This window comes from Osmia bicornis, chromosome 13, assembly GCF_907164935.1.
Source record: "Osmia bicornis bicornis chromosome 13, iOsmBic2.1, whole genome shotgun sequence".
Taxonomy (NCBI): Eukaryota; Metazoa; Arthropoda; class Insecta; order Hymenoptera; family Megachilidae; genus Osmia; species Osmia bicornis.
Window position 1 is genome coordinate 2,719,580 of NC_060228.1, and position 15,047 is coordinate 2,734,626.

At 36.9% G+C, this 15,047-nt stretch overlaps 1 protein-coding gene across 12 annotated transcripts in view; it reads right to left on the reverse strand.

Annotated features, from left to right (window-relative positions):
* Positions 1 to 1,636: 1,636 nt before the first annotated feature.
* Positions 1,637 to 15,047, reverse strand: part of LOC114878788 (phosphatidylinositol 4-phosphate 5-kinase type-1 alpha-like) — a 29,636-nt gene continuing 16,225 nt past the window's right edge. For 10 of the 12 annotated variants that reach the window (XM_029192975.2, XM_029192973.2, XM_029192978.2 and 7 more), the window contains 4 exons: positions 13,596 to 13,803; positions 13,311 to 13,522; positions 11,054 to 11,154; positions 4,217 to 5,836 (listed from right to left, as the gene is read on the reverse strand). In XM_029192975.2, coding sequence (XP_029048808.2) covers positions 5,681 to 5,836; positions 11,054 to 11,154; positions 13,311 to 13,522; positions 13,596 to 13,803 — 677 coding nt within the window. In that variant the 3' untranslated portion in view covers positions 4,217 to 5,680. Of the gene's footprint in view, positions 3,970 to 4,216; positions 5,837 to 8,853; positions 9,715 to 11,053; positions 11,155 to 13,310; positions 13,523 to 13,595; positions 13,804 to 15,047 lie in introns of those variants that run through there. The other 2 variants (XM_029192980.2, XM_029192979.2) reach the window with 2 other exon arrangements.

The following is a 15,047-nucleotide window of genomic DNA, read 5'->3' on the forward strand; positions in this document are numbered from 1 at the left end:
CAGAAAAAAAAAGAAATTCACAGAGGATTACGATCTCGATTCCTTGATCTAATTTCCAATCTGTTCGTCCAGTTACCAAGATCAAAGTCATCGAGATTGTAACAAGGTTACCGAATACGTATATGCTCTCCAATCGTATCAAAATCGCAAAACGTGACAATTTAATATTCCAGAGAGAACAAGATTTTCTATTAATTTAAATAAATTGCATATGTAAATTACAGGTTTAAAAGAAATGTACGTCCAGTAGGAAAGACTCAATATTAGGTGGAGGTAATTTTGGCATTCGGGTTACAGGCATCTCACTCGATCTCCTTGAGTCAACTCGTGTCATGGTCAATTCGCAATGAGTCGTACAACGCTTTTAGCCTTCTCGCTTGCGCAATTTATTTCGAGATTTATCGAACAATTCGAGCGTTTTCCAAATTACAATGTCAATCTCGTTCAAAGTAAATCGTTGCTCTATTAAATCTTTCCCAACTGGATATGGACATTCTATTTTTCATTTTTAATTAATATAAATTGTCAAAAATTTTCCTCGACAACCTGTTCACGCGCGAAATTCTTTGCGTAAGATCGGTCGTCATATCCCATACGATCATCGGTCTGATTCACTACCATAAAAGGAAAAAGTAGGTAAGGGTCCCAGCGGAGCCTTGACTCATATACCGTTCATTCGAGTGTACGTTTACAAGCTCGCTTTTTAAACATCGATCACATTCTAAAAGTTAATTAATATGACGTCATAGACGAGTTATCTTATGGGAGTTCGTGTCATATATGGAAAGGGGTGGAATTCGATCGATCATAGATTTAATTTTCCTTGATCTTACATCACCTCCAGATTATTATAGCATTCATGTGATTAATAAGAAAAGGGATCCTTGAGATAATAATTAGGATGCTTATTATAACGCAGTTCGTCATTATTTAATCGTGTGTCCTTAATCAGTACTTACCTTATGCAGGATATATTGCACCGACGAGGTCGAAGCACCTTCTGTCCTAATTCTACTTCATCGACATAAGGCTTTATAAGTAAGTTGAGTCACCTTCTCATTAGGCCCCTGCTTTGTCATACGTTTTCATTTCTTCCATAGAACTGACCAACAAAATTTAACGTAAACAAAAAAAAAATTATAAACAAGGATCTAGTTGGTCTCTTCGAGCAAAAATACAAGTTTAATTGTGATCTAACTTTTCGATCCAAATTCTGTCTTCAGAAATGTATTAACAATCTGTGAATTTGATATCAATTGATCATAATTAAAACTTAATGAGATTAAATATACAAAAGTGTGAAGTTACCTTTAGTTCTATCTGATAAAATTAAGCAAGTGTGCAGGGGATGTCCAGGTAGTTGTTGGTTTTGTGTGATAAGGAAGGTGAGGACAATAACTGAAATCAATGACGAAGTCTATTAATCAAACGAATCTTCGATTCAGAAATGTATTAACAATCTGTAAATTTGATATCAATGATCATAATTAAAATTTAATGAGATTAATATACAAAATTGTGAAGTTACCTTTAGTTCTATTTGATAAAATTAAGCAAGTGTGCAGGGGATGTCCAGGTAGTTGTTGGTTTTGTGTGATAAGGAAGGTGAGGACAATAACTGAAATCAATGACGAAGTCTATTAAACAAACGAATCTTCCATTATTTATTAATATACATGACTTACTATTTACCCTTTGTTATTATACGATGGAGGATTGGATGTGATTCAGTCGAGAAATCGTGTTTGCAAACTTTATTATTACAACAATTATTGCCAGGAAGATCTGCTCCAAAGAGCAGAGCTAAATCTTTCGAGAAACAGACACGCGATTTCGGACGATCGTCCTGCGATAAATAAATAGAACGCAACAATAATTTATTCACCCTTATCGTACATCGCTGCGATCGTGCGAGCAACATGAGGTATCGGAATCCAGAGTGGAATCCCGAAGGAAATGCAATTGGTGCACGATCGAGCGTGCGATATAAATGCATTGGTGTACACGATGAAGTCCGACATCTACATATGTGTACAGATTTATATATAATATATTATATATATATGTATGAACATACATACACATGTACACAAGGTGAATCGTACAATTGAAACGAGTTGCAACTCTTATTTCGTTGAAAATTCGAAAAAAGAATGATGCAAGTTGCATTCTTTAAAAGTGCAACGATGCAACGAAAAAGTGCAACCTCTTGTATTGGATGTTGCATTTTCTATGCATCGATTTTCTTTAAAATTGCAATGATGCAGTGATATTAATTTGCATCTGTTTAATTTATTGCACCCTTGGAGAAAAAATGATGGACTCAATTTTCTTGATCATTTTGTTTGTTTAATTCTCAACGAAATTGGAGTAAGAGACTGTCTCAACTGTATGACTCACACTCTATATTGATTTTTTAATTTTTTTTATACATGCACGTAATATCATTTGATAAATATATACAGCAGTGATACACAATCCTGCGAACGTCGCGAGAGTCACTTGAATGAGTTCAAGTGCAGCGAGTTCTCGCAAATTGACGTTGATCGCGATTTCATCTCGATTACGAGCCACATCGATACTTCGCGATGTTTCACCAAACGAAATTTCACCCTTTATTTCGCGATATTTTCTACAGATCGTTTCGATCCAGCAGCCATTTAACGCGTCGAATACCATTCTCTATTATTCCATGTAAAAGCGAGACAAAAGTTTCAATTTCAAGAGCTACAGTTTTCTTTTAAATTATTTGATAAATTTTAGAGTCCTCAGCATTAGACGCGTTAAAGTTCATTAGAATCAATGGCTCGGATTAAAATTAAACTAAACGAAATATCTTCTATTTCTTCCACGAGAAAAAAATTATTTAGAATAATTTGATTTATGTTCTTAATTCAAATAATTTCATTTGTCAATAATCCACGATTATTATGCTAATCAGATGAAAAAGAAATTTTTAATAAAGACCCACGTTTTTAAATCGAACAAGCATGCAGAATTCTTTGATTGGACGATTGGAAACGAATTGAACATGCTGACATGATATTAATGTTCTAATAAGTGTACAAAGTGTACATTGTACACGCATAGCTAAGAAGTGAATAGCAATAATGCGTTAAGGACGGGAAAAATAATAAAAAAAAGAAGAGAATTCAAGGCGATGATGCCTATTGGTAAACGTATCGACGAGTTTCGCTGCGAGATTTCACGATACGCGAAATTATGAAAAAGAAGAATATACGTACGCGGTTTCTCCGGAGAAACAGTCTTAGAAATATCATGCGTTTACCAAGCGTTGCTTATGTTCGAGACAGAATCAGAATCCCACGAAGGGAAACTGAACATTCCTGGCGGTGCACGGCAGAGAAATAATAGAAAAATAAATAATTAAATTGTCTAGCATCGATTCGAGACGATTCGATCGCTTTCCACGATCACTTTCTTAATTTTTCCGGAAGAAAAATTGAAAATGTCCGGGGGAAAGCGACGGATATTAATTAAATGGTCGTCTCGATTCGACCTGTTATTTGTTAATATAAGGTGTTCCAATAATATCACTTTATAATATTTCTGTTAAGAAAAAAATCTAATTTTATAATTGAAAATGCTATAATAAAATAGGAGAAAATAAAGTTAAAATTAAAATAATTCCCTCTCTTTTTTCAAATGGAAAATTCTGAACGATGAGAAGACAGTGGGAGGCCGCGTGAGATATTTTCGGAACACCCTATAAATACGCCAATAACGCGCGTTCGCTTATATGCCTATGTCTGTTGAACTTACATCAACGTCCTAATGAATTTTCACGTAAATTCCGAGGGGGTGGAAGGGTTTCTAAATGCGCCAACTGCAAGGGTTCACAGGCTCCGCAGTCAACTCTCTCTTTCTCTCTCTCGTGCACACAAATTTTCGTTTCGTACTTTTTTCTTTGTATACAATTATCTTCGTTTCGCTTGACTACAGGTGGGTCTGAAATGGGTGCAAATAAAGAAACCAGGATAAGAAAAAAATGTCGATAAAAAAAAAAAAGAAATTAAAAATAAAGTGCGCCGAGGGTGGAGGGTCTACTTTTCCCAATAATCGATCGATCATTTTCAATAACATAAAAAAAAGTTATTAACACACAAACATTCGTACATACATACACAGAACAAAGAAATAAAAATCAAACGCATAGAATTACCCTCGTGACAACTATAACAGAAACAGTCGTAAGAATAATAGTAACTGCTTTATTTAAATAATATCAATAATCATGGTGATAGTAATAATGATAATGATAATAATCAGAATATTATGTATCGCCTGAAAATCTCGGTTAAGTTTGACAAGTTTCGTTTCGAACAATACAATCGAACGATCTTTCGTATTTCATTGAATGTCGATGTGTATTTTCGTGTATCCAGAAATGGAACGGTTGCAGGAATATCCCTAGGGATTTCACCACGTGAGACTAAAGTAGAAATACACTTCGACCCGAGGAAGCAATTAAAAATAGCCACAGGATGCTTTAGTTTCATTTAAAGTAGAATACCTTGTACAACCGATCCATTCTTCTTCGTTAACCCTTTAATAGTGCACTTATACCTAAAGTCATTTTTATAAAAAAAAAAAAAAAAGGAAAATAGAATTAAATTCGTGTCTAGTTTAATTAAAGGGTTAATTAGTCTAATAATCTGGTCCAACTTCACTAGCGCATACATTACCGTGTATATTTGACAAATTCCCAATGGCACGTTGATTCCACTAATAAATTATTAACAATTTAGAAACTTAATATAATCCTGCGAAAAATTTAACGAATACTGTTGAGTATACACTTTTGACGATCGAAACGTAACAGCTCGCAATTTTACACTCGAACCGATTTCTTCGACCTCTTTCCTCGCGAAATCGCGACGGATTCTCCTCGAAAATATTCGAGGAATATTTAAATATTTCATCCTGCCAACACGTTTGCACACGAGATTACAAAATTACACGAGAAGATCGCATATATCGTACACATATTGCTTTTCGTGAATTCTCTAAAACGCAAAGCTTCATCTTTCCCTTCGAACGATTGAACGAAACCGCGGTACAACGACGAAAAGGATAAACGAATTCTTAACGCAGTTAGTTAAGTAGACACTTAGACGCAAGGCTGATCTACAGTCACGAGAGGATTAAGATTGAAATTCTTCGATTATCTCATTTTTAATCGACGTTGCAATATAGTATCGTACAACGATCGAGGATATGATACACGATAAAAACGATTTCTTTTTTCTTCTTAAATATCAAAGGAATAATTCTTTCGGATGCTCTCACGCGATCACAGATCTCCTTGTCGACGATCCTGAATCTTGATTTCTTTAAAAACACATATGGACACACGCGTGTTACGTGATATGTAACGTACAGTGTAAAATTCTCTGAAAATTCTATTTTAAAAAGATCCTTCAATATCATGGAAATAATATACTAAATTTATTAATTATCACTTGGTTACTTTGCCTCAGCATAAATAAGTACCTCACGAGTATAATAGATTCACTAATATGAATACTTTCCATTAAGAAATTATCATTACATTAAACGATATGCTAAGCATAACATTATTCCTGTCTCCGTGTGCCCAAAACGCGATTATTTCTAAGAAATTTCAACGATTCTACGACATCGATTTCATCGTTTCTTCTCACAGCTCCCGGCGTTGGATGCTTAACACCCTTTGCATGTTCCTCATCATCGAAATGCGGTTCATACTGGCGCGTTTGAAACTCGTTCTCACTTGAGTGTACATCGGAAGGGACGATCTCTGTTCCACATCCTTCGCGTTGCCGTTCGTTCGTCTCTGAATTTGAGCACAGAAAATATATCAGTTCTCTGATTTATAAACGAGCATCGTTTTATCCTCTTTCTAATGGAAACATATTCGATGAACGGATGACTAGATTCGATTCTCTGTAAGTATCTTGTCGAGATGATGCTTCGAATTGAAAGCGATTTGTTAGGCGAAGATCGAGGGTAAGTATGTGCTTGTAAAAGAACACACAAACGGAACGAGAACAATGAAGAACACAAAGTTTGATTAACCGAGTTAATTAAGGACACAGATTAACACCTTTCGATCAGAGAGAAATTAACAACAGATTTTCTAGTAGACAGAAAGATTAACTATAAGTAATTTCCTCTTCGATCGAAAAGTGTCAACACTAATTGTGGTTTAAGTACACAAATTAACACATAAGCGACGGATCTTCGACAATTAACGTCCAAAGAAATGAATTTTTATCTGTTTTTTAATACGATTTCCTCGATCCTGATTCGATTTCATCTTAATCCTCCCTGAACACCTAATCGGAGAATGCTTCGAGTGCAAGCATTGAAATCACCCGCAAAATTCGAACGTACTTGCGATATGTTTGTTAAAAAAATATCACACTTTCAAGATCGCTAATAAACACGGGGTACCGTCCTTCCGTATAATGGCTACGATTTAACAATAATGATAATACACATGGTACTCCGTGGAAGAGTATCGAGTTAACAAAGCTACGAGTTTCAAGCTTCTTCCTTCTTTCTTCCCTCGGCTCGCGTGATCTGCGTCCGTGATCGAATTTCGATCGATTTAACCTTTGAAACGGAGAGTAAAGACGGTAGAAATTGACCAAAATTTATGAAAGTAAGTAAAATTTTAATAGACGATTGCTATAAGTCCTGAGAAATAAAAATTATGACAAGAAAGTTGCAAAAGAAGTAGATGAAGCTGAGGTAGTCCACAAAAATATTAGGAACAAAATTGATAGATGATACTTCAAGTAAACACCTGTTTGTCTATTAAAATTTTTCTTGCAAGAGAAACTATAAATTTGGTCATTTTTTTACCATTATCTTCTATCGTTTTCTTGTTGCAAATCTTTGGATAATTCTTACTCATTAAATGATCATACTGAATTAATTTGTACTGGATTACTCATTAAATTTGTACTGAATTTGTAATTCGTTTAGAAATGATTATCGAAACGCATTTATGGAGCGGTTTGAAAAATTCATTGCACTTGTATCTTCTCATAATTTCCTCCAAGTTTCAATGGTTAAATGAATCAGAAAAAGAAGACGTAATGAAATTAAAGTATAGAAAGCAAATGACCTAATTAAAGCAGGTAATAAAAATAAACTTTTTTTAAATTAAGAACACGGATCGATCACCGAGATGCGACTAGATTTGATAACCACCGTTTCCTAAATACAATATATCGACTGTCGAAAGCGCTTCATCGAGGACAATATAATTATATGTATGTCTGTGTGTGTATGTATGTACGTGTAATTGAACAACATTTTGGTTTTTCAAAACGTTCACGATAACTTTCACGCCTATAATCAGCAACGCGTTTACATATTTCTTTGCTCTGCGACTACTGTATATATGTATATATAAATTTTTATTTCATTCATATATACAAGGTGTTAAAAAATACCCCGAAGACTTCTACACCGCTGGATAGATCATGAAAAATCGAAGTGAGAAGTTCAATTTTTCAATTTTCAACAACGAATTATGGCTAAACTACTGATCCCATCGAAAAATGCTACAGAACTTTCCACTTCGATTTTTCGTTATCTATCCACCGGTGTAGAGGTCTTCAGGGTATTTTTTAACACCCTGCATATGTACGTACACGGTACCCATCAGAATTCCGTCAATCACTCTTGTTTATCGTACCACGTATAATACAATTTGCGCCAGCTGTTATATTTATAACATATGTCAGGGTGGCTAATGGATTCTGAACAATTCGAAACTTGTGAAATTTTCAGAAGTGTCAAACTTCAATTTAACTCATTTGCAAAATGGTACTTAAGTGAGATAATGACCCTAGAAAATTACCTATGAAATTAAATTTGAAAATTTGGAACAATTAACCACCATGACTACTGGAAATTTCAATCATTATATCTTCCAAGAATGTTACAATTTTGAGTAATGGTTTTCCCAATTACAGGCAGAATAGTTATTCATTACACGTACAATAAGCTTTCATGATTCTACCATTTTCATGATATACCTATTCAGAATTGATTCAAGAATTCAAAGGCCACTTTGATATATGCGGTATACACGTTTCATTTATATGTGTACATATGTATAGGTATATGTATAATTACGTACAGAAGACAGAGAGAACGTGAGACACATATAGATACATGTACACGATTGTTAGCTATATTATCGTAATAAAAACGTGACTGATGGTTGCACCCTAACTGGGATCGTAATTATTTACATCTATCTTCCATTCTTTTACACCTTTTCCCTTCGTCCACGATCCCTCTTAATAACGCGTACAATTAGCCGATAATAACAAGAGGTAATCGTTAATTACGATAAGAGGTAACGAGTGAATAAATAGTCTACGACCTTTCGTGTCGTGTAATTGAAACCTGAACGACTTCGTAAATGCCGATGATTCGATGACGATTGTTTCACACCGAGAGGGAGAATTCAAAGAATAAGATAAGAAATACACCAGGGCCGGCCCGCGGTTTATAAAAACTCGCGATTGAAACTAATAAAAAATTATCTTCGGTCATCAATAAGCCAAGACCGATTTACATCTCTGGCTATTCTTTTAATAGAAAGCGAAGTAGCAAACTCAATCAATTTTGATGACGCAATCAAAGATTTTGCGGCGAAAAAAGCGAGAAAAATTATGTAATATTCATTTTACAAAAAATATATTGTAATAAATAATTCCTTATTATGAAATTTAAGTATAGGATTTTAATGTGTATTCCGGCTCCACAAAATTTTTGAATCAGGCCCCGCAAAAGATCACGCCGGCCCTGAAATACACGATGTCGAAATAAAAATTATTTAAAAAAAGGAAAATTCACTCCTCGAAGTGTATGAATCCTGAACGAGTGTCGAGTATTATAGTCCACTAATACTGTAATAGGCCGAGTTTTATCACGATGTACGAGCTTCTTGGCCTTTGCCATTCATTCTTTCGCTGTTAATCGCGTGCGTACCTGAAGTGATAGCTCACCACGCATATAATTAACCCTTTGTACTCGTGGTAGCTTGAACTCAGTATATCAGACCCTAATAAATACTTCTAAGTACCCTTTGTATAAAATATAAAAAAAGAAATGAACGCAATTCTTAAGTTTTCAAGATTTTGCTACTAACTTTTGAATAAACAATGACACCTCCTTTTAATTAACAGAACATCACCCCTACTGTCATTGTCAATTTTTAATATCACAGAAAAAAATATTATAAAACTTAAATAAAATAATATCACATAACATCACTATGATAACTGAGAATAGACACACGAGTGGAAAGGGTTAATAAATATTCGATAATTAATACTCGATAAACTCTTGAATCGAGACGAATCTTATACTTAAAATGTATTATTTAAGTACAGGCTTGAGTATAATACAACTGCACAATGAAGCACATAAAAATGCAAAATAAAAGGAATGATTAATTTGTATGGTTAATATAATTAATCGAGACTCGTCTCGATTCGTGACCAAGTCACCCATTAATCCCTTTTTCCACACTCAGCATCAGTGATTTTCGCTGATTGCCCTAATTATTCTTTTATCTTTCTGATTTTATTCGAAGATTCGTCGCTACGATGGGGCAGGCCACATCCAAACTGACGACGGAAGTTAGAGGGACGAGTTGTGCATTCACTCTTGCTGCAGTATCTCCTGATTTGAGGAAATAGAGAAACCGTTCAGACAGTCTAATCTCATCGCACAGAACGTTCCAAAGCGTTTCGTTCACCAAGAAAAAAATTTTCTTCGTGAGATAATAATAAGTCAGAAGCCTTTTTGCAAGAATAATTATTACCTGCCTGTACACTAAAATTTATAAATAATAAAAGAATTTGAGGAACGCAATTGCAACCTTTCATTATCGGTCCAACCTTCTGTCTAAAAATGGAAATCAAGCTATATTTAAAAAAAAAAAAAAAAAAGATGTTTCTGCACCGGGAGAATCGTTTGAAATGCTTCGCTAGAGCCGAAGAATTCTCGTCGCGGGAACGATACTGGGTTAATATGGAATTACCTCGGCATTCTTTCGCGTGTTGCAAGCCTCTGACTCTCGTTTACTTATTCAAAAATGCACGCACTGGCAAACGCGAGAAATTACGCTGATTCGGGCTGTGCTCCTTCCAAGTTCTACGATGCGAACACATGCAGAAATTCGAGGATGCACTCGACCTTTCGTAACGAGGACAGAAAAGCGATTCGACAAACTTTTCATTGATTTTCACTCGAATCACATTTATCGAATCACCCATCTGTCCACCATCTCATGCAACTTCCTCCAAAAACTTCTTCACGAAAAATCAAAGACAAAGTCAAAGAACAATCGCTGAAGCATCGAACTATAATAGAATCAATGCAAAATGCTCAAAGAAAGTCTCAAACTTTTCATGCACCCTCTTCAAACGATCCTCGAGGAATCGTACAATGGAATCATCGCTTTGGAACGTTCAGTGCGTCACTGAATCGGCGGTTCTTCATGAATTCCGACACAACATGGACAGAGAAAAAGGCTAGACGATTGTATACCGACAAGAGTTCACCGTTCATCAGACTTTCCCGTCTAAGAGGACGACACGTTTCGTCGTCTGGGGGCTGTTTATTAGTTACAAAAACCCTCGGCCACTCGGAGAAACACTTACACGGTCCGATCGATCGGTTACGTATTATTTCATACACTTACCAGCTTGCAGAATCGTTCGACAAAGGTACCGTCGCGATCGTGAACCTGACTGAAATCTTATAACATAGGTCAAGGTGATATTTCAAGAGAATGGGTAATCTTCTTTTCATACAGGATCGTTCAAAACTCTATAGGACAATATGGAAATAATAAAGGAACCGAAGGTTGCTTATCATTTAACTGACTGAATGAACAGCATGGACACGTGTGAGGACACATATAGCAAGCAATGTTGAATGACAAGAAGGGAATTCACATTTCAGGACGGTACCTCTTCGAGTAACCGATCGTTTAATACTACGATTACCAACTTACCATTTCGGTGGTGAGACTGGCTAACGCCTCTTCCACGGTGGCCGCGATCCTCCCTCCGTCGTCGTGACGTTGGCTACCCCTGATCGGTGTCGTCGGGCAACCTAAAATTATCGTTAATCGTCATAGTGCTAGGATCAGCTCGGCCATTCGGTCACAGGAGGCCCGATACGCGTTTGCCTAGCGTGTACAGTGTTCTATAGAATAGAAATGTTTTAATCAAGTGGCTCGAGAGGACCATCCGAACGCATTGCATTCTTTGCTCATAAAAGCTTTATATACAAGGTGCACGTGATGCTTACAAGTGGTTCGTGACGTTTTTTTGAGTAGAGTGGTCCATTCGAGATGTCGGAGTTTCATCAAGACACATTCAACCCTTTTGGTAGCTAATAATTTTGATGAACACGATTTTAATTTCTATCCCAATTGTTAGTACTTTGCCTAATTACAGATAGCACCGAAAGGGTTAACAAGAAGAGGAAATAAAGCGTGCATCCTACTAATTGACAGTCTACAAGGTGTAAAGAAGCTATGTGTGACTAACTTGATAAGGCAGTGTGTAGCAAATAGAATGAAAATAGAGAATAGAATTGAAACTTATCTCGAAACGCATCGGTTCATCGACGATGCTCGTCGTTGGTTACGTTTCATTCGAAGGAACAATTAGAGAATAATTAGAGAACGTGTAACATAGGGGATTCAATGAGAGAGCGAGATTCTCGTGTTTTTGTAATGCTCGCTTTATTGTCGTTCCCGTTATCGAGAAGAAAATGTATTTTCGAGTGTTTTGACAAGATTGTTGGGTCACCTAGACAGGGCTAAGAAATGTTCGTTTCGATTGTACTTGTCAAAGAACAATTAATTGAGCGTACTGTAATTAAAGCAACGAAGGTGCTCGTCGATCTTTCATCAAACTCTCTTCAATTTCAATTATCTCTGTTCGTTGCATCGAGAATTTTTAAGACAACCACCTTCGTACGCGACAGAAACAAGTATAGTGTTATTTGTTCATGTATAGTTGAAGGATTTAAGAGCATTTTCTTATATTATAACATCCTCGACATGTTACTTAAAAACACATAGACGATAAGAGTCAATTTAGGCACTGAGTTTCTCTAATGCACATTACGTCCATTATTCCAAGTTCAAACTATCGCACGGATTCACTCGATCGACACAATCTGACAAACAAATAAATATTTACCTAATCACAACACATATCCCTCGTACAAACTAACGTTATCACAAAGTAAATCATCATAGTGAAATGATCAATCTGAATTTGCTCTAAATCCACTAACTTTCTTGATTAAGTATGACGGTATCGTTAGTATACAGAATGCGATCAATGGTTAGGTACTTAATCGTTTTGTGTTAGTGAGTCACGATTACAGGATTTCGATACTTATATGTATAAGTATGCGGAATGCATTCGAACCAGCAAACTAACTACGGCATAAGCTACGTTATCTCTTTTTACACACTTAATTACAAAGGAGGATATACTCTTCTTAATAAACAACAGATGATTATATTTCCCTCTACGTACAAACGGTTTAATAACCCTCAGTGCTTTCCAACTACACGGATTACGATGGTACGATGACTGAGAAACGATGTTCTCGCTCGCTACCTTACATCGTGGCACGTTAATCAGACTTCCGGTTGCTGGCGTAAGCGTCACGTTGATCGCCCGGTTCCCCGATACACTCGAAAAGAGATTTAGCAACAAGTTTCATTTACATTATTATCTTCATCCTGTTAGTAAAATTAATTACCAGGCAATAAATTTTCATTACGTCCTCGTTTTATACCAAGAAACCTAATTATCGTTTACCTAAGAACAATTGATTTCTCGTAGAAAATGATCCCTTTCATACTTATCATCGTATACTAGAAATTTCAGAAGCGATGTTGTATTTTACAGTGTCTCTACCGTAAGCAGCAGTGTTATAACCCGTGCGTCGCCGACCGTACGGCGACTCGAAGGCGACAGGGATGCACTATGCGACGTGTCGATTAATTAAGCAGGGATGCCTCTCGTCGGTTCGACGAAGTATTATTTAAAATTAGTAATTAATCCCAATTACACCCTTCACCAACATGAAATAAATCAACAGAGCAATCAACGAGACGATCACGCCGGACGCAAATCCTTTCGTTATAATTGTCGAAGAATAATCGAAGGAAGGGATCCTCGAGGCGCGTAAAAGGACCCTTCAGGAGTTGTAGTAGATACAGAGCGCGTAGGGGAACTTACCTGCGTCACCGCTGCTGGAGCTTTCGGTAAAGGACGGAGTTCCCTCTGTCCAGGTGGGCGTCGAACCTTCCGCGCTGCCCGCCGGTGGTGTCCATGTCAAACCACCCCCACCTCGACTACTTCCGCCACTTTCGACGCTCAACGACGACTTTGTTTCCCTACCACCGCTGCCGCTTCCGCTACCACTGCTTTCTAAGTGGACGTCGGATATGCTGAAACATCGATCAACCGTCAATTTATTAATTTTCTCTGTAAATGTAAAATCGTTCGAATTGATTCACTTACCTCACAGCGTCGTGATAAGTCTTCGTAAGAGTGACGTGGTGAGGGACCCTGTTCTGCTTGGACTGAGGGGTGCTCAGGCTACTCGTTAAGACGGTGGCCATAGCACCGTGTTGAAGATGACCACCGGAAGCCAGAGTTTGGTCGTTTGAGCGCACTGCATCGTCAAAGGGCGGGGGCGGGGTGGAACAGGTGGAAGGAAGGGTGCCACCTACAAAAAGCGCACTACAATTAGCCCTAATGAACACGATATGTGCTTGCTTCGTCGTCGGGGACTCTAAAGGGTTCACTCGTTAGCGGAGGACGGACCTTGCTAGACACCCGAAATTCAATGTTAACGAACAAATTAATAAGAAATCTTATTCGTGAAGTAATCGTTTAGATTTACCGCGTTAGGAAAAGTAGATCTAAAGATCATCATTAGGGGTTCGGGTATTACACTAAGCAATTCTAATATTTTTAAACTACACACACACAGTGTCTAGTTGCTATTTTTTATTACGCAAACTATAATACTAGAAACTCGTCGAAGTGTACTGTTGGTGATCTAGATCGTTTCGACGGGGGATAGGGATAAATATCGTTAGAAACAGATCTAGCACTTCCTATTGAAGTCAGTCCGAATAAGCCATTCTAATACCACATCTAACAACAATCTACTTGCGGTGTCTACTGAGGCGCGCAAACAGCAAAACTACATAGGCCAGCCATCTCATCACAAAGCAAACATGGTTCTAAAAAAGGTATTTTGCATTGTAACGAGTACACTCGTGTGAACGTCCCTTTATTTGTGGTACAGAGAGCACACCATACAGACACACCGATAAAGTTCTCATAGAATAGATGTAGAATTCAATTCCTTAATTAACGTTGCTAGATCTTACAAAATCTTTCGTCGAACCCTATTTCGTAAATACTTGTTTCGGTTCAAACGTGTCGCATCCTATTCTCTGTCGTATACAGAATAGAACAGATCGCTACGCATGCAGGAATACAGTTTCGAATCCGAGATAAATCAAACCAAATCCTTAGGAACTACTGTTATTACAGAAAATCGTGGAACTTCTGCGTGCCGAGTGTTTCGTGGTTCCGAAAAGTACCTCATCGATGCCATAAAATCGACGTTTCATAGGCATCGCAGAAGAAGAAACGAAAATGAAACACAATTAACGATATCAAGTGCACCCATCAATTACTTGTAGAAAATACTTAACACTGAACTAGCAACTTCTTATTTTTCACAGAAGTAAATACAACGGGGTAGAGAGATCGTTAAGAAAATAGATTTACAAACTGACACACACGTGAGATCGAGTAATGAGATGGAAGAGAACAGAGAATAGTGTCGTGTATTTGCGCATGCAGGAAAGAAATATTCATTTTCCAAACTCCAGGCTCTTCTTCTACGTGGTACGACTTCCATTTCATTTATTTTCGAAGGAAAATCTTTGGTCC